At 42.8% G+C, this 19,809-nt stretch overlaps 1 protein-coding gene across 2 annotated transcripts in view; it reads left to right on the plus strand.

Moving 5' to 3' along the window:
* LOC130550428 (vacuolar protein sorting-associated protein 8 homolog) overlaps nt 1–19,809 on the plus strand; it is a 72,283-nt gene that overhangs the window by 17,158 nt on the left and 35,316 nt on the right. The window contains exons 5-7 of one of the 2 annotated variants that reach the window (XM_057327907.1): nt 8,187–8,356; nt 8,524–8,692; nt 10,579–14,724. In XM_057327907.1, coding sequence (XP_057183890.1) covers nt 8,187–8,356; nt 8,524–8,692; nt 10,579–10,587 — 348 coding nt within the window. In that variant the 3' untranslated portion in view covers nt 10,588–14,724. Of the gene's footprint in view, nt 1–8,186; nt 8,357–8,523; nt 8,693–10,578; nt 14,725–19,809 lie in introns of those variants that run through there. The other variant, XM_057327906.1, reaches the window with a different exon arrangement.

The following is a 19,809-nucleotide window of genomic DNA, read 5'->3' on the forward strand; positions in this document are numbered from 1 at the left end:
ATCTGATACTACTGTAAACCACTGAGAAACCTTTTGTTAGAAATTTTTTGGTGTCAAGTCATATTTGCAGCTGACTATTACATAAAACAGCAATAAGCCAAATATTCTATTTTCCACTATAAAGTCTGCACTTAATCCAGTTGTCAACATTTTTGCTGATGCTTCTGTCTCTTTGTGTCTGAATTTTGCTCATTATTTTGATGGCATCATCTCTCAGATTTAGTCTAATGTGCGTTTGCTGTCTTATGATCGAGCTGTTGCTCCATACAGTACTCCGGTTCTACATGGTCTCTCTTTGAGTCTGTTAATTTTAATACCTTAACCAAAACACTGTTTAGCCTGAAACCTACAATGTGTCCTCAGGATGTTATCCCACCACGTATTCTTAGGCAAATTATTGATACTATCGGTCTTGACTTACTGTCAAAACAAATGTCTCCAAACTGGGACTGTTCCCCATGACTTTAAATTTGCCACAGTTCGACCATGTTTAAAAACACTAATTTGGACCCGACATTGCTCATTAACTTCCGTCCAATCTCAAATCTCCCCTTTTTATCAAAATTTTTGGATAAAATAGCTTTAAATCAACTTCAATCTCACTTGTCTCTTAACGCTGTCCATGAAAAATTTCAGTCTGGTTTTAAATCCTGCCACAGCACGGAGTCGGCCCTTTTAAGGGTTGTTAACGATATCATGTGGACCATGGTTTCTGGTCAGTCTGTGGCTCTGGTTTTATTAGACCTTACTTCTGCCTTTGACCAGGTCAACCATGATAGTCTTTTATCTCGCCTGGCGGTATGTGTTGGTCTATGGGGCACAGCCTTACAGTAGTTTAGGTCATATCTCACATAAAGGAGATTTGTTGTTAACATTGGGCATCATTCTTCTTCTGAGATGCATTTAATATCTGGGGTACCTCAAGGATCGATCCTTGGGCCAGTATTGTTCTCACATTATATGCTCCCCCTAGGGTTTATTTTTAATAAGCACGGGGTCTCTTTCCATCTATATGCAGACAACACCCAAATCTGCATGCCCCTAAGGCGTGGTAGTAGACATGCCATTAAGCCCATTTTGGATTGTTTGGATGAATTAAAACTTTGTCTAGCAACTAATTTCTTAATTTCTAATTAATTAAACTATTCAAATGATAGTTGCTGGCTAACATTCAGTCACTGGACAACAAACTCTGTGAACTGCGGGCGCGCATCTCATACCAACGAGAAACAAGGGACTGCTTCATTATTTGCCTCACAGAAACCTGGATGTCTGTAATGGTTCCAGACTCAGCCATCGAGCTTAAGGGGTTCTCCGTGCACCGCTCGGACAGAACGAAAGAGCTCACAGGGAAAAGCAGAGGTGGGGGCGTATGTTTCTTTATCAACAACTCGTGGTGTGATGAAAGGAACCTACACTCTATTAAATCCTTCTGCTCCCCTGATCTGGAATTTCATATGCTGTGTTGACCATTCTGGCTACCGAGGGAATTTACAGCGATCATAATCACAGCTGTTTACATACCCCCTCAAGCCAACACAGACCAGGCACTCAAGGAAATGTATGGGAATATAAGTGAGCAGGAAACCGCGTACCCAGATGTGGCGTTTATTGTTACAGGGGACTTTAACAAAGCCAACTTTAGAACATTAGATCCGAAATACATCCAACACATCACCATCAACACGTGTGGTGATTGTGTTTTGGACCACTGTTATTCTCCATTCCGGGACGCCTACAAATTGCTCCCCCACCCACCTTTCGGCAAATCAGATAACTCTTCCGTTCTGCTCCTGCCTGCTTATAGGCAGAAACTGAAACGAGAAGCACCCGCCCTCAAGCACCCGAGCATGCGCATTCCAACTAGCCGGGGTTTTCACAGACATTTTCAACCTCTCCCTTTCTCTGTCTGTGGTTCCCTCATGCTTCAAAAAATCCACCATTGTGCCCATACCAAAGAAAAATAAAATCACCTGCTTGAATGACTGGAGACCCGTTGCTCTGACACCTATATTCAGCAAGTGTTTTGAGAAACTCTTCAGATACCGCTCACACAGATGCAGTGCTGAAGAAAACACATCAACGCCTCTTCTTCCTGAGACGGCTGAGGAAGTTTGGAATGAGCCCCAGCATCCTCAGAACATTCTACGCCTGCACTGTGGAGAGCATCCTGACCGGCTGCATCACCGCCTGGTTTGGAAACAGCACCGCAGGCAACCGTAAAGCTCTGCAAAGGGTTGTGCGAACTGCCCGCCACATTGTGGGAGGTGAGCTTCCCTCCCTCCAGGACATCTACACCAGGCGGTGTATAAGGAAAGCCCGGAGAATCATCAGTGACTCCAGCCACCCGTCCCAAAGACTGCTCTCTCTGCTGCCCTCAGGAAGACGCTTCCGCAGCATCCGATCCCGCACTAGCCGACTGAGGGATAGCTTTTTCCCTCAGGCTAATGAACAGTCAGAACTAATACACCCCACAGCATACTCCCACTTTTCGGTATGCCACACACTGCACTTTAACTCTGACACAGTTCAAACTGGACTACACGTACACACTGCACTAATACAACAATCTATCTGCTACCACTGGATACCATCCAATGCACATCCATGACATTCGCGTATCCAGTTTATGTATAATCTGCTGCACCTTCGCATATTATTGTGTGTATATATGTGTACATAATGCAGAATGTGTACATATGGTGTATAATGTGTATTGTTAACTGTATTTTTTTTTTTATATTTTTTTTTTTGTTTTTATTTTATGTATGTGTACATTATATTGCACACTGTCATTTGTATAAGTCTGTAGGTATGTAAATAGTACTGTCTATATTTAAACTATTTCTGCACTTTCTGGAGCACGCTCTCAAGAATTTCACTCACCAAGGCACTTGTGCTGTGGTGATGTGACAATAAATGTGATTTGATTTGATAGTTTGGATCATTGTAGTAATTTGACCACATTACACGCATACATGTCCTTAACATGCTGATAATTCATTAAAAGAGATCCTCATGAGGGAGAGATTAAAAGACATATTTCTTAGTTTTTTTGCAGTGACCATGCTATTGATCTTGCTGTTAATTTTTTTATTTTGCATTGTAGCCTAGATTTTTTTAATAAGATTGCCTAGGTTTGATGTCTTTCTTGCTGAGATTTTACTCATTGTAAAATCTCTTAAATTTATTTATAGCAATAAGAATAACAAGTTTTTCCAAATTTATGATAACATTTTTCTCACTATTTGAGATTTTCCTGTCCTCTTATTTTTTTCTTGTCCTTTGATTCTTGTTCTTTATATTATTGTAATGCGGTGCTGTTCCCTTTTTTTGGAATATTAATAAAAAATGAGTGAGGACGCGTCACTTTATATGCAGAAGCGTATGTGCATTTTAAACGTGTTTCATCTCCTGATAATGTAGATCAAAGTATATGAAAATAATCCATATGAACCAATGCAGAATAAGAAAAACGAATGTCATTCCTTTGGGCAAAAGGAGAAGCCTTTTTGTCAAAGTCAGAGCTCATGTTTCCAGAAGGGAGTGCAAAATAATCTCTGGGGAATGCGAAAGTTTTCTGAGGGAAAGAAAAATATTCTTGGGGAAACGCAAACGTTTTGCAAAGGAACGCAATGTTGGGGAGTGCAAAATATTTAAAATATTTTCACTCCCTTTTTTCCACCAGCTGTATGTCCCTTTAGTGGCTCAGTACCGTGTCGCATCTGTTTTGACAATGTGAGATAATATCGTACATAAAGAAAGACTTGCATATCAAAATGATACTAGCCTAACTGTAAAGTTTTAAGATAAACGCTTTATATATGAGAGGATCCGCACGCAGCCAGTGTCTTGCTGCGATATCTCTGTACATGTCTTCATTGAACACTGTGTGGCGCGCTTGAGCATGCATGGATTTTTCAGATAAAAATGACATTTTAGTTTTATGAAATTTGTACAAATAATGGACAAAAGTGTTGTTTTAGCATGATAAATTGACAAAAAAAGTTTGTTTGTGTTTTTAGTTGTCTAGTTTAATAAAAAACCAGGGGACCCCCCAAGTTCCCTATTTTAGACCTTATGAGAGGTCCCTTAAGGCTTATGAGGGGTCCGGGACCGCCCCAGCCCCCCTTCATTTCGAACCCTGTGACTCTGTCACCATACACTACCTCCTGTGTTAGAAACCTGGGTGTTTGGCTTGACAATAACCTGAATTTTGATAAACAGATAAGTTCTGTTGTCGAGTCTTGTTTTTACCATATCAGGCTTCTCTCCAAAGTAAATGCATTCTTGTCTTTAAAGATGTTCGAAATAGCAATACATGCATTTGTTACATCGAGGCTTGACTATTGTAATTCTCTGTATGTTGGTGCTCCATGGTCTTGTGTTTCTCGCCTACAGTTAGTCCAGAATGCAGCAGCTTGGCTTCTCACCGGAAAGCGAAAATATGGGTCTATTACACCGGTTTAATTTCACTTCATTGACTTCCTGTGAAGTACAGAATTGATTTTAAAATACTCTTGTTTGTTTTTAAGTCACTTCATAACTTGGCACCAGTGTGCCTAGCTGAACTTTTGCAGCCTTATAAACTGTCAAGATTGTTTAGATCTTCAAACTCTAACCTGCTGCATCTCCCAAGGACTAGGCTAAAAACACGAGGCGACCGTGCTTTTGCTGTTGCCGGCCCAAGACTCTGGAATAACCCCCCCCATATTAGAACTGCCCCAACCCTGCCTGTTTTTAAATCTTCCTTAAAGACCTACTTATTTTCTTTGGCTTTCGATGTCACCTGACATCCTGTCCTTCATTTCGATTTTTAGCAGCGCCCGCACATCTTACAGCTTGTGTCTATGCTATTTTATGTTTTACTGTGGCTATTTATTATATGCCTTTTTATTGTTTTATAGCATGTTGTAAAGCACTTTTGTCAACTTCGGTTGTTTTAAACCGTGCTATATAAATAAAGGTGTATTGTATCATCTGGACCTTTTAGGGTGTCACCAGCAGTTAGCGGTGGATTAGGAATTGGAGTCGTATGAGCCTGTTCCTCCTGCTGCAACAAAGTAAACTGGTGTTAAAGGGCTTTAAAGCGACGCTCCTGCTGGGCATACTCTTGAGCTTCTCCTTTGAACTTCTCAGGCATCCATCTTTTCCAAATGCACGCAGAACAGGCCCTTCAAGTCAGCAAGCCTCTCTACTGTCAGGCTCTGTATCATCAGCGTCTCTGCTATCCTGCGCTAATCCAATCTCCTCTAGCTCCTGAAACACGTCTTCATACGGTTCTGCTGGAGCACACTTTGGTGCTGCTTTCCATCCTCCCCGATTCATGGTGCATAGAGGTGAAAAGTGGCCAAGAAAAGTGTAAGAAAATAAAAATATATAATTCTTTGAAACTATGCCCCCAATGGCTGATCCCACCGCTGCCACCCCGGGGCATGAATAAAAACAGTTTCCCAAAAGAATGCCTTTAAATAATCAAACATTTACAGAAATTACAAAATTACAATTTTTACGAAAACTAATTAGGCCTATAAAAGAGGTCAACAGAACAAAACTGAACTCATATAACTGAAGACATAAACAAACTGAACTGTCCCAACTAATGAAACAACAGGGGCACTGTTGTGGACTATGTGTGTCCACATTAAACACAAGAGGGGGAGACCAGAAACAATCTACAAAATAGAAATGACAAAATAAGTAACAAAATACTTAAATAATGGGAAAAGATTAAACATAAATCTAAGGGGGGGAAATACAATAAAACACAAATTTAAGAAATAAGAAATTTACAACTAAACTTTAAATTAAACACTTCAGTTTTCCCTATATTTTGCTGAACTGCTGGAAGCAGCAAGCGTAACTAAAGACATTGAAAGTGGCAGGCTGGTCCTTTCAGATGAACAGACACTGCAATGGATGCTCCGGATCCGCTGCTACAATCCACATTAACAGAAATATACAGCACACGGAATTAAATTGTGTGCACCCAACTAATAACAATGTACTGATATTTAATAAAGTGGAAAAACTGAAAATTAAACAGAGTCTGTTTCTTATTACTGAATACATAAATTATATAAACATTGCATATGTGTGTGTGGTTACAGGTGTGTGCATGTAGACAAATTACTGCTCACTGATGTGTGGCCACATCTTGGGCCGTCACACCCCCATAGACTGAGGGTGTAACGGGACATGTATTCGTACTGAACCATCATGGGGCAAATTCCACATGGAAGTAATTATGCCCTACTCCCTTCGAAGGGTAGAGCCCTTGGAGTTTAGACTTTGGAGTGAGCAGTGCATGCCATTATGTAGACGTTTGGAATGCACTTTGCAAAGGGAGCAACGTAATTTCCGCATTATCTTCAGCTGGCATGTACAGTTGATGTAAACTTCTCGACCTGATGTAAAGATACAGTACATTTCAGGACATGTTCATATTTTAAGCATGTGCTGCCTGTTGGTGTAAAGTGCATCTGCTGGTTCTGCATTCTCCTCCTCTAACTTTTTTTACCAGTTCTACCAGTCCATTTTCTTTTGCCTGTCATAGACGGGGAACCATCAGTGGTAATTCCTACGAGTCTGTATCATGGCGAACCAGCGCGCTGAATTGTATCGTAAAGCTGCTAAAATAGATCCTTGGCTTTGGTGCCCAAGGATATATTTACATTTACATTTAGTCATTTAGCAGGTGCTTTTATCCAAAGCGACCTACAGAGAGTTCGGGGAGCAATAAAGCGATATGTCATACAGGAGCAATAATACAATAGGTGCTAATACCAAGTTATTAGTTTCCAAAAAAGCCAGAACAATACCTGTTGAGAGAAAGAGAGAGGGTTAGTTTTTTTTTTCTCATTTGCCTGTCAAGTAGTCACAGAAGAAGAGTAGTTTTGGAATGTTGTGAGTGAAGAGGTTGACCGGACTGAGTTGGGAAAAATGTTCCACCAGGAAGGAGTTGTGAAGTAGAATGAACGGGAAAGCGATTTACTGCCCTTTTGAGAAGGCAATACAAGATGCTGCTCGTTTGCTGAACGCATGGTTCTTGATGGGGTGTAGGAGTGTAGGAGGGTGTGAAAGTATTCTGGTGCAGATCCAGTGATAGTCCTGTAGGCAAGTGTTAGTGATTTTAATCTGATACAGGCTTCAACCGGTAGCCAGTGGAGAGAGATGAAACCGGGTGACACATGAGCCCTTTTGGGCTCTTGGAAGACGAGGCGTGCTGCTGCATTCTGAACCAGCTGGAGTGGTTTGATAGCCTTTGCAGGAAGACCAGCAAGGAGAGCATTGCAGTAGTCCAACCTCGAGATTACAAGGGCCTGGACAAGGAGATGTGCCACATGCTCAGTGAGATAGGGTCTGACCTTTCTAATGTTAAATAAGGCAAATCAGTATGACCGTTACATGGCCCCTATTGAAAATAGCCAGCTGAGTATTATCAGTTTTCTCTGTGCTTCCGTCAAGAGTCAAAGAGTATGCAGTGAAAAGTCTAGCTTTGCCACGTAACTGATCAATGTCACTATGTTGTTAAACAAGCATTTATTTTCTGGACATAGAATATTAACGACTTGAAACATACAGGGGCGGCTTCCCAGACAGGGATTAGCTTAAACCAGGTGTCAAGGATCGGGGTGAGCAGGGACAGAGGACCCAGGCAAAGACAGCGAGTAAGGGGTTAACAAGACTTTTATTAATAATTAAAACAAAACAAAAATCTCCAAATCCAGCATTATATCCACGTTTATATAACATCCATCACTGAAATGCCGTGAACAAACAGACACACCTAAACTTCACTATCACAAGAGTAACAAGCTGCAGCGCAGCCCATCTTTATTCAGCGCAGATAATCTTGATGGTAAGCGGGTCTCGCTCGGCGGTTGGCTCGTGGGCGGGCTCTTTCGTTTGCCTTGCCGTGCTTTTCCAGGAGAATGGCCAATAAAAGGAATAGGATCCCTTTGACGACACAGGGATCCAGAATTATAAAAAAGTTCCTAAATAAGTTGGAGTGCTGGGGGAGTGTATCAAGTACAGAAATACTATGTCATATGTCCAACTTGTTTTTTAACACGTTGACCATGTTAAGCATGAGAATCCAGCACGTTTAACATTGTAAAGAAGTCAGAATGCATGACATAGCATGATAACCAATCTTTAAATATTTTCTCCTTTCTTTCCCTTAGACATTGTTAGAGACAACCACCAATCTTTTGAATACTGATCTTCACTGGTCTCTGTCACATCTTCGTAAAGCTGTTAGTAGAGGTCTCTACCCCCGACAGGACCACTGCAATATCTGCTTACAACATTACAAAAGACCACAGGAAAGTGAAGAGGAGATTATTATTTTCAGGTAAAACACTGCACAAACACACACTGTGCACTACACAATCTCTTCACTTTATTTGGTATATCAAAGCAGATTCCGTTTACAGTGAGCCCAATGTGACATTGAATTGCCACACTGGATATGATGGTAACATAGTAATCTCTTTGCTTTAATTGTCATTTTATCTGTAGCTGTGGTCACTTGTACCATTGCCAGTGTCTTCAGCGTAAAGAGACATGCGTTTTGGGCAAGAGAGTGTATTCATGGAGCTGCTACAAATGTATGTCAAGTCAAGGATCGCAGCCAGCAGACAAACCAAGCTCAGAGACCTCCCAATCACACTCCACCTCTCTGGCACAGGTCAGCTTCAATAGTAAACCTTTTCTACTCCCTTTATTTATAAACTTACTGTTTGGATGATGCAGATATTAGGAAATGGTTTAACGAAAATAACATTTTGTTATTTACAGAGGTGGGTAGAGTAGCCAAAATCTTTACTCAAGTAAAAGTACAAGTAACTAGAGAAATTGTTACTCAAGTAAGAGTAAAAGTCACTAGTTTAAAAATTACTTGAGTAAAAGTAAAAAAGTATGCAATGAAAAAACTACTCAAGTAGCTAGTTACTTAGTTACTTTGTATCTGATTATATAGGCCTACTACATAAAATTAATATTAATGCCAATGTTTTAATATTACATTTTATTCAATATTTTTAATTATCATAAGTAGTTATCTTTGCAATATACTAGAGAGACTAAAGAATAGACAAACACAGAAGAGACTAGCATTTCTGTATATTTCATCTAGTCCTGATGTCAATGTAGTTTACACAACTTATTTAGAATAATAGACCATGTCAAACTAAAGCATGAACTAAACTCAGAGCATTTCCTAAGATGATCTAGAACATCTGCAGTGCTCTCTTAAATGAAACACTCATTTTTGAACAATGTTCATGTTTTCTCGTGTTGTGTCACGTGTGTGTTGTGAAACGCTCTTACTTGTAAACAAACAGTAAACAGTGAACCACACGCCCATCAACAAGTTTTCTTCCTTCTGTTCTTCAAATGTATATTTCTGCAAGCCCACGTCTCTGTGTCTGACAGGTAACGCGCATGTTGCTGTGTCTGACGAACAGGTCGCGCGGTTGCGCGCATAAGGCGGTCATTTATCATTGCTGGCAAACAATTTGACACATTTGCAGTTTTGATTGTATAGATATAGATTAATATCCACTTCATCCAACGCTCTTTGTGTTCTGCGTGTTCTTAAGTTTCGCGCTACGAGGAGTGAGTAATCCTGCTTCAGATGATTCAGATCGTGCTGCGAACTGAACAAATCATTTGAACTGATTCATTAGCCTATTCAAATGGTTTTTGAATAGGCTAATGTTCAATTAATGCTTTCAAAAGAATCGACTCAAAAGAATCGATCACTCGGGAATGTCCGTAAAAAGAGACGACAACCTTGAAATAAACAACGCGTTTTAAAAAGCATATTTTAAAATGAAGGAACGAAGGAACGTCACGCAATGTAAGTTATGTAACGAAGTAAAAGTACAGATTTTCTATAAATAAAGTACATATAAGTAAAAGTACACACTTTTAATTTTACTTAAAAAGTACATATTTTCCAAAATGTTACTCAAGTAAATGTAACGAAGTAAATGTAGTGCGTTACTACCCACCTCTGGTTATTTACTCACTCAAATGTCTTTTCATAGCATATACTTGAATTTCTTCAGTTGAAACTAATTTTCTAAAGTTGTTTCTGTTCAACAAATGTTCATGCGAGCCAGCTCCACAAATGACAGTGTCAGGGTTCTGTCTCCTCAGTCAAGTTTAGTCTTGGTTTTGTGAAGGAGCCCTGACTCTCCTGTATTGTCTTGCCCTTCTCTGTGCACTCACTTGTCTATGTACTTGTGTTTTTGTTTTGTTTGTGTAAGCACATGGCTTCCCTCTCATGTCTATTGTCTTGACCCTGCCCGTATTGTTACCTGATTATTGGTTCAGTTGCTTAACCTGCTATCTCTTGTAATCTGGCTTGTTTGCTGCCTTATTAATTCTCCTTGTATTTGTAGTCCTGTGCCATTTCGCTACTGATTTTACCTGTTGTGTACCTTGCATGGTCCTGTCTTGCTTTACCCAGTACAGTTGCCAGTTGTGTTTTGGCCCATAGCGTAGTTTTTTTACTAACATATGCCCATTTAGTCCTGCAACTCTGACCTCACCTCATCCGTTCACCAGCAACCCTGACAGAAAGAACTGGCCAATAAGGGTAAAGAAGAAGGGCTCACGCCATCCACCAGCCTCTGCTCTCTCCAGCTACTCTAAGAACGCATGCTCCAGTTCAGAGCATTGAGCTCTCTCCATCAACAAGGGACTGTTCTGAGGAAGTTTGCCCTGGAGTTCAGCAATGCTGCAGAGTGACTGAGGTTCAACGATGTGGCTCTCAAGGACCTATTTAACTATGCCTTTGATTCGTCCCTCAACTGGTTGAGAATTAGAGAATTACGGAGAATTAGGGACCTGACATTTGGGGAATTTGGGGATTTCCTCGATCGCGAAGGGAATTTTCCTGCAGCTTCTCCAGAAATGGAAGTAGACATGGTAGTTCCCATAGAGGTGGCCATAGACGCTGTAGCTCCCCCAGAGGTGGCTAAAGATGCTGTAGTCTCTCAAAAGGTGGAGCGTAGACCTCTCAGTTGGCTTCAGTCCTATATACAGAACACAACTCCTAATGTCAGCTTGTTATGGGCAGTCGTGGCCTAATGGATAGACAGTCGGACTCGTGACCAGAAGGTTGCTGGTTCGTTTCTCATGGCCGGCGGGTAACGACTGAGCAATGCACCTTACCCCCACTTGCTCCCCGGGTGCTGCAGTGATAGCTGCCCACTGCTCCAGGTGTACCTGTGTTCACGACTTGCTAGTCACTGGATGGGTTAAATGCAGAGGTCACATTTCAGGTATGGGTCACCATATCTGACAAATAGGTCACTTTCATATGCCTGCCAACAGAATCTGTATCTTCCATTTCAACCTCTCCTCCACCATGGTCAAGACCCAAAGGATGTTAGGAACAATTTTGTCGACCTGCACAAACCTGAAATGGGCTACAGAAATAATCTTGGTGAGAAAGAGACAACTTTTTTGGAATGTTTGGAAATGAAACTATAACTATAACTAAAAATATGAAATAACCATCAATTGCCCTTAGTCTGGAGCTTCATGCACGATTTCCACAATGGGCTAAAGATGATCATGAGAAAGGTTAAAGATCGGCCCAGAACTATACGGAAGAAGCTTGTTAAGGATTTCAAGGCAGTTGGGACCACAGTTACCAAGCAAACCATTGTTAACTCTATGCCACAATAACTTAAAATCCTGAAGCACGCGCAAGGTCCTCCTGCTCAAGAAGTCTGACAATGAATATCAAAATGATTCAGAAAAGGCTTTGATCAAATGGGACCAAAATTGACTGTCCATTTTTGGAGGGAGAGAAATGCTGACTATGACCCCAAGAACAAAATCTCTACATTTCTTCAGTCTGAAAATGAGCGACTCCTGGTTGTTCCATCACAGTGAGGCACCAAATCGCTTGCAAAAACCTTTACTCATTTGGTTCCCCTGTGGCGGAATGAACTGCCAGCCTCCACCCGAACTGCAGCATCCTTCGCAATTTTCAAAAAACAGCTTAAAACATACCTGTTCCGCATTTATTTGACTAACCAATAACTGTCTATATCTTGTGTCTTTAAAATCTTGTTGTTCATTCTCTCCCTTGCTTACTCCAGCTTTGATCCTCCTAGTAGCATGGCCTTGTAAACTAACGGTACTGTTTAGCGTGTTGAAAAAATGATTATATGCTCTCCTACTTGTAAGTCACTTTGGATAAAAGCGTCTGCCAAATGAATAAATGTAAATGTCTACAGTCAAGCACAGTGTTGGAAACATTGGGTCTCATTCACTAATAATTTATTAGATTTTTCATATTTATACGCACATTTGAACCTCCCACGAAAACTTTCCGCCTAATTCACAACACGTGCGTACGTACATGAATTTGTTCTTAACCTCGTCCTAATGTTAGTGAATTTGGAGTAATCTAAATGAGCGGCCGCATGCACAAGTTTAGTCATTTGCATAAAACACACCCAGTCCATCCCCATATTAGGGCTTTCCGCCTAACTTTTCCTTTACCACCTGTCGTCACTTAAGTCAAAGTTACTCCAGGCAACCCCATGTGACGCTCTCAACAGACGTGCTCTCGCAAGTAATTCCAAGTGCAAAGTCCTCAAAGTAAGTTCATACACAATAAAACACATTTTATATAGACACGCAGTTTGCAGAGTTCTCGTTAGCCGGCTGTGAAAGCACTGCTATTCAGGGAAACCTCGCAGCTCGAGCCATAATCTAACACAGCTTTTATTATTCTTTCACTGTATATGATGAAATAATTTAAAAAATAAATATACATCTACGTGTAATTATATATAACTATTATCCTAAGATGAAACATGCATTTTGTCATTTTGTCTTAGAGAGAGAGAATCTAGAGAGCGAGGGAGAGAGAAAAAAAGAAAGAAAGAGACTGTTGATTTTCGTGTAAGTGTGCTTTCAACTGTTCCTATTTTTTCTCTTATATTTAGAATAAATTTTAGTACAAAAGTTTTTGTGAATCATGATTTGTTCGTGAAAGCGTTCGTATGCAGGTTTCACGGACAAATTTGTGCGTACACATGCTTAGTGAATGAGACCCATTATGCTTTGGGTCTTTTTCTTATATGATACATGATATCATGTACATGATTTCACCGCATTGAGGGGCTAAGGGACGGGGCCATGTACCGTAAAGTCTTGGACGAGAACCTCCTCCCCTCAATCAGAACACTGGAGGTGGCTCGTGGATGGGCCTTCAACATGACAAAGACCCAAAACATATCGCCAAGACAACCAAGGAGTGGCTCAAGGAGAAGCACATTAAGTGTCCTAGCCAGTCTCCAGACATTAATGCTATTAATCCTATAGAAAATATGTGAAGGAGGCTAAAACTTCAAGTTGCTGAGCGACAGCCAAGAAACCTTAAAAGCTTAGCCCGCTGTATAACAGAAAATTAGACGTTTTTACCATTATTTCGTGTGCCAAAGTCTTTGTTTTTTAAAAGTTCACCTCTTCTGTGAAACACACGTTTCATAAAGCGTCTGTTATGCTGTTGCTAACTTTGGCTGATGCGGGACAGTAGTTACCGTTAGTAGTGATAAGTTGGTAGGGTTTAATGAAAAATGACATGATATTAGGCTACTAACTGTTGGACGTTTTTAATCGTGGTTTATCATAAAACCGGTAATCGTTACATCCATAGTCTCAACCTGGGTACCTTTCATCCTTTCCATCCTGTTTGAGCATAAAGGGAGTGTCATGGCTCTGCTTCCTTAGTCATGTTTTTCTTGGTCCTGTAGCAGAGCCATGGCAAAGCCTTAGGTTTTATGTGAGAAGACCATGAGATGTTTGTTTTTTGACATCTCATGTGTTTTCTCAGGTCTTGTCATTGGTCCCGCCCCTCTCGTTTCCTGTATTGTCTCCCTCTTGTGTCTTATGTTCTACACCTGCCCCTGCTCGTTATCCCTCATTTGTCTTCTCTATTTATACCCTCATGTTTCTTTGTCTTGTGCCTTTGGAATGCGTTCTGTACGTATGTGTGTACCGTATCTCGTGTGTGTTTCATGCTTGTGTCTTCATGCCAGCCGTGACAGAATCCAAAGGCCATAACGAACCCAGCAGGCATGAACGGTTCCCTTCGAGCCCGCCAGACTTGTAGGTTGTTTGGGCTTCGGTAGAGGGATCGCGAGGTCAGAGACTTCGCCCGGGAGTTTGTGGCTGCTGCGGGGGAGACTGAGTTCGGTGAGGCAGAGCTCAAGGTAATTTTTAACTGCTGCCTCACTGAGCCTCTCAAGCGGGCCGAGGTGGAGATGTTGAGTTCCCTGTGGTTGGGTGACATGATCAGGTACGTGGTCAACCGGGATGATCCCTGGCCTTTAGTGCCAGACTGGGTATCCACTCCCTTGGCTACCGTCCCGGAGGATCGCGTCCTGGCCACCCTTACCCTGGTGATCTCTGCACCTCCACCCGCCTCACCCCTCGCACCACCAGCTAGCCTCCGTGGTAAGCGTGGACGGAGGGAGTCGTGGGACTCCCCGTCCGACTCCTCCAACACGGAGCTAGTCGTGTCCCCCATCGCTTCCCTGCAGCCGGCCACACGTTCTGTGGGCCGGTCGAAGAAGAAGAAGCCGAGGAGGGGGGCACCACCCAGGCCGGTGGTCCAGCCGGCGTCCAGTCCGGTGCAGCCGGCATCCAGTCCGGTGCAGCCGGCGTCCAGTCCGGTGGTGCTGCCGATGTCCTGTCCGGTGGTCCAGCCGGCGTCCAGTCCGGTGTCCAGCCGGCGTCCAGTCCGGTGTCCAGCCGGCGTCCAGTCCGGTGTCCAGCCGGCTCCAGTCCGGTGCAGCCGGCGTCCAGTCCGGTGGTGCTGCGAGTCCGTCAGTGCCAGTCCGGTCAGCGTCCAGTCCGGTGCAGCCGCGTCCAGTCCGGTGCAGCCGGCGTCCAGTCCGGTGTCGCCGGTGCCTGTCCAGTGTCCAGTCCGGTGCAGCCGGCGTCCAGTCCGGTGCAGCCGGCGTCCAGTCCGTGTCCAGTCTTGTGTCCAGTCGTGTGTCCAGTCTTTGTGTCCAGTCTGTGTCCAGCCGGTGATCCAGCCGGCGTCCAGTCCGGTGATCCAGCCGGCGTCCAGTCCGGTGATCCAGCCGGCGTCCAGTCCGGTGATCCAGCCGGCGTCCAGTCCGGTGTCCAGCCGGCGTCCAGTCCGGTGATCCAGCCGGCGTCCAGTCCGGTGATCCAGCCGGCGTCCAGTCCGGTGTCCAGCCGGCGTCCAGCCGGTGATCCAGCCGGCGTCCAGTCCGGTGATCCAGCCGGCGTCCAGCCGGTTCCAGCCGGCGTCAGCCCTGTCCAGCCGGCCTTCCAGCCGCCGTCAAGCCCTGTCCAGCCGGCCTTCCAGCCGGCGTCAAGCCCTGTCCAGCCGGCCTTCCAGCCGGCGTCAAGCCATGTCCAGCCGGCCTTCCAGCCGGCGTCAAGCCCTGTCCAGCCGGCCTTCCAGCCGGCGTCAAGCCCTGTCCAGCCGGCCTTCCAGCCGGCGTCAAGCCCTGTCCAGCCAGCCTTCCAGCCGGCATCAAACCCTGTCCAGCCGGCCTTTCAGCCGGCGTCAAGCCCTGTCCAGCCGGTCTTCCAGCCGGTCTTCCAGCCGGCCTTCCAGCCGGCCCCTAGTCCGGCAGCCAATCCGGCCCCAGGGAGACCCTCTGTCACGGCTGGCGTGGCGAGAAGAGAACCCAAATGCAGGCAGGCGGTGGTGAAGGGGTTAACAGATGTTTATTTTACAAAATAATAAACAAAACAAAAAAAAAACCCACGATGGGGAAAACAAGACACGATGAACGGGAACCACAGGAACAAAGACTGAATACACTAACTAAATAAACAGAGACCAATACAACACTGGACAAGATTACAATAGACTAACACTAAACTAGACTTACTTTGACAAGGGTGATACATCCATGAAGACACAAGCATGAAACACACACGAGATACGGTACACACATACGTACAGAACGCAATCCAAAGGCACAAGACAAAGAAACATGAGGGTATAAATAGAGAAGACAAACGAGGGATAACGAGCAGGGGCAGGTGTAGAACATAAGACACAAGAGGGAGACAATACAGGAAACGAGAGGGGCGGGACCAATGACAAGACCTGAGAAAACACATGAGATGTCAAAAAACAAACATCTCATGGTCTTCTCACATAAAACCTAAGGCTTTGCCATGGCTCTGCTACAGGACCAAGAAAAACATGACTAAAGAAGCAGAGCCATGACAAGGAGAGAAGCCCTGCACCCTTTTGCTGGTTCTTGCAACACGTTGGTTAGGGCGTATCCTATCTTTGCAGAGATGTACAGTATCAACAACAGTCCTGGATGAAACCGCAGGTGGGTTGGCATGATTGGCCTCCAAGCAAATGTCTGTAGTGCTGTGTCATGGGGAGTGGCGTTGATTAGCTGGGACCCCCCCTTTTGCAGTTTTGGTTGTGAGGAGGAAGTTCACTTCTGTTGACATTAGTCCAGTCAAGTGTGTCAGAAGTTCGTTAGACAACAGAAGGGAGGTTGTCCCACGTGGCTGGGCAAAGTTATGATACCAAATCTTGTCACTCATGTTCCTTGCCAGTTACAGTATGCTTTCTGGCCTTCTCATATTCTGAAGTGATTCCTGGCCGAAAGCAGGTGTCGCTCTCACAAGGGGATGTTCCCGTCCCAGTTTGCAAGTTAACAGAAATATACTTCTCCAGCGTACTGCTCGTTGTTCAGTTGGTTCTTTCCACTTGGCAGGCTGAGATTGGTTCGGAGAATGGAGTCGGGCTTGTATGCTCGGGTTTCCAAATCTTCTGTGCATAATCTAAGTCCTGGAGTGGGTGTTTCTGTCTGATCTGGGTATCAGTGGCAATCTGAACCTGGGGCCGGATTCACAAAACTGGTCTTAAGACAACATATAAGATTGTTCTCACGATAAATTATAGGAAGTTCGTAAGTATGTTCGTAAGTGCGATTCAAATATTTTCTTAAGAACATCTTAATTTTTGTTGTAAGAATAAAATGATATGCTTTGTCAATGATTACACTCGCTTGCTCGTGTGGTAACTGTATATGTTTATCTTTACAATAAACTTTGTGTGTAACAAGCACCTCGCATTCTTATACTGTATAGCCTGTATACTGTATATTAGCATGTGATGTATTAAACGGCATTTATGATCGCGTGTTAGCTAAAATGTTAGCAAACATTAAAAATATATACTTATAACTCCTTTTGTGTATTACTACGTCATAAATTTTTTTGTCACAGAATACTGTAAAGAGCACTCCGTTTTTGACAATGAAAGCTAAAGTACTGGAGCTAGACCTTATCATTATTCAATCAATCTAAATATTCCTTAATGGCAAGTAAACGTCAAAATTATGATTCTTGCTCAATACAATACACATCACATGTGAAACAGCCAAATACATGTATAAAACATCTTACCTTTTGAGATTTAAGACAACCATGAGGATGGCTTGTCCAGCGCAGAGCAGCTCTTGTCATCTGGGTGCTCAGGCTCTGGTGGGAGCCATGTTCTGCTGGTGTTGGCAACCCCCTTTCGTTCTGGTCGCGCTGTCAGTGTAGATCAGTGTTGAGGCAGTGGTTGGCGAATCCAGCTGTCAGATGGAACTACATTCGGTAAGAGTAAATCAGGCATGTGGTGGGGCGCAGGTGCCAGTTGGGTGTGTTCATGGCACCATCTTGAGCGCTCATTTACCTGAGTGGGCAGTTCTTTTTAACAGTTCTCAAACTATGAAGGTGGTGTTCTGTGTAGCCTGTTGTGGAAACTTTTCTGAGAGATGAGACCAAGATTTATCTTTAAAAATGCTGTATTTTTACAGCTCTGCTGTTCTTTGCATTCCATTCTTATACCCCTACTTCTCCATTCTCCACCAATCATCAGTCTCATTTACGTCACCCCATAATATGTTTCACTCTTATCCACAGCTCCAAGGCCATGCACATCTTCTCTTCTTAATAACACAAGACATTATTCATTCTGAAAGACTGTTTGTTCTTTGACCTCTACCAAAACCTCACGTAGGCCTTTGTTCTGCTACTTGAAAGCAGAGGTGGACAGTAACAAAGTGAATTTACCTGAGTACTGTATTAAAGTACACTTTTTGAGTATCTGTACTGTACTTAACCATTATTTTTTTCTGAGTACTTGTGACTTCACTACATTTGAAAGACAAATATCATACTTTTTACTCCATTACATTTATAAAAAGATCCAATTGTAGAAAGTCGTTTCTATGTAACGGGTTTTCCTGTGTGTGCAATTTTTCTGGCTTGCGATCTGCCAGGACATTTCACTGTTGCAAAATATTTGAGTTTTCTAAGCTCGCGGTGTTCCGGCTAGCTTTGGCTTGTTTTTTATGCAAATCTGGTAACCCTGGGATCTTCCCCGTTAAACTAATGTAAACGTCTGCGTTACTACACAACAATTATAACAAAATTAGAAAAACAAGTAATTTTTGTGTTTGTTCGAAAATCAGAAAGTCTGAAGCAATTACCCAAACACGCATAATTGAAAATGAAACTGAGAGACAATTATCCATTTGTGAAGTACCCATGAAAATTGAAAATGAAAGTTTGAAACCAATTTTCATTTGATTAATTTTGATGGTGAAAATTGAAAAAAGAACTGCGCAGTGTTACACGGACCATGTCGTGTTAGTGTTAGCCAGTGTTGAAGTCTCGAGACTCGGACTCGGTCTTGAACTCGGTCTCGAGACCCTATTTTAATGGTCTTGGTCTTTTCATGGACTTGTGTGCATTTTGACTCGGTCTCGACTCGTACTCGAACATGTTCGGAATTGGACTTATGCCCGAGTCCACTCGAGTCCCAGCAACAGTGTTAATTTGATGAAAACTATGACGAAAAGTATTCGTTAACGACATGTTTTCACTGACGAAAACGAGACGATAACTAAATAAAAATGAATGCATTATAACGAAAACTGTACTAAAAATATACTGACATTTTCGTCAACTAATAAAAACGAGAGTAAAACATTCTTGTCCCACCTGGTGGACATCAGTTTGCGCGCATGTGCTCATCTCATATAAACGGTAGAGAGAAGTCTCTGGGAGAAGGGGAAGCACACACATGTATTCTGTGTCTCCACGCGGTTAACAGTGTGTCTTATTTTCTTCACGATCGCCAGTAAAACGCCGCAAACTTGAAGCGCGACTGCAGGCGAGTCACCCCGAAACACATTACGAAGGCAGCACAAAGGTTTTTATATGCCAATGTTAACTTATCCGCTAACACGAGCTGCTGCATATCATGAAATGCAACATAGAGTCAGCCAAAAGAAACCAGCGCTGTCCTCTACTGATTATAGAAGTGATGAAGTGAGTCAAACTGTACATTCCAACCAAATATGTAACATGTTTGCATGACTAAATAAATGTAATACAATATATATAATATGTCTTTTTGAAAGCTATTTCTCATTCATTGCTGTCTCAAGCAAAGACCGTGCAGCGCTTACTTCAAAGAGGCATGCCATGAGCCAATAGCCTTTGAGTGTGAGCCCTGTCAGAGCGTTTCATTGGTTGAATGAACTGAATGAATACGCCCTACTTAACGAGTCATTTGAGTCAAATGGGATTGAATGAACTGGAACATGTCGTTCATGGTCTAATATTCTGTGTTCCAACAATGCAAATCTAGTTACTGAACTTTTCTGAAAAATAAAGGTAATGACCTGGTTTAATTTCATTCTAAGGTGAAGTAAATTATGTCAAAACAGTTGAATCTTTGTATGGAACATTTAATTACACCAA

This window comes from Triplophysa rosa, unplaced genomic scaffold (genome assembly GCF_024868665.1).
Source record: "Triplophysa rosa unplaced genomic scaffold, Trosa_1v2 scaffold315_ERROPOS120589, whole genome shotgun sequence".
Taxonomy (NCBI): Eukaryota; Metazoa; Chordata; class Actinopteri; order Cypriniformes; family Nemacheilidae; genus Triplophysa; species Triplophysa rosa.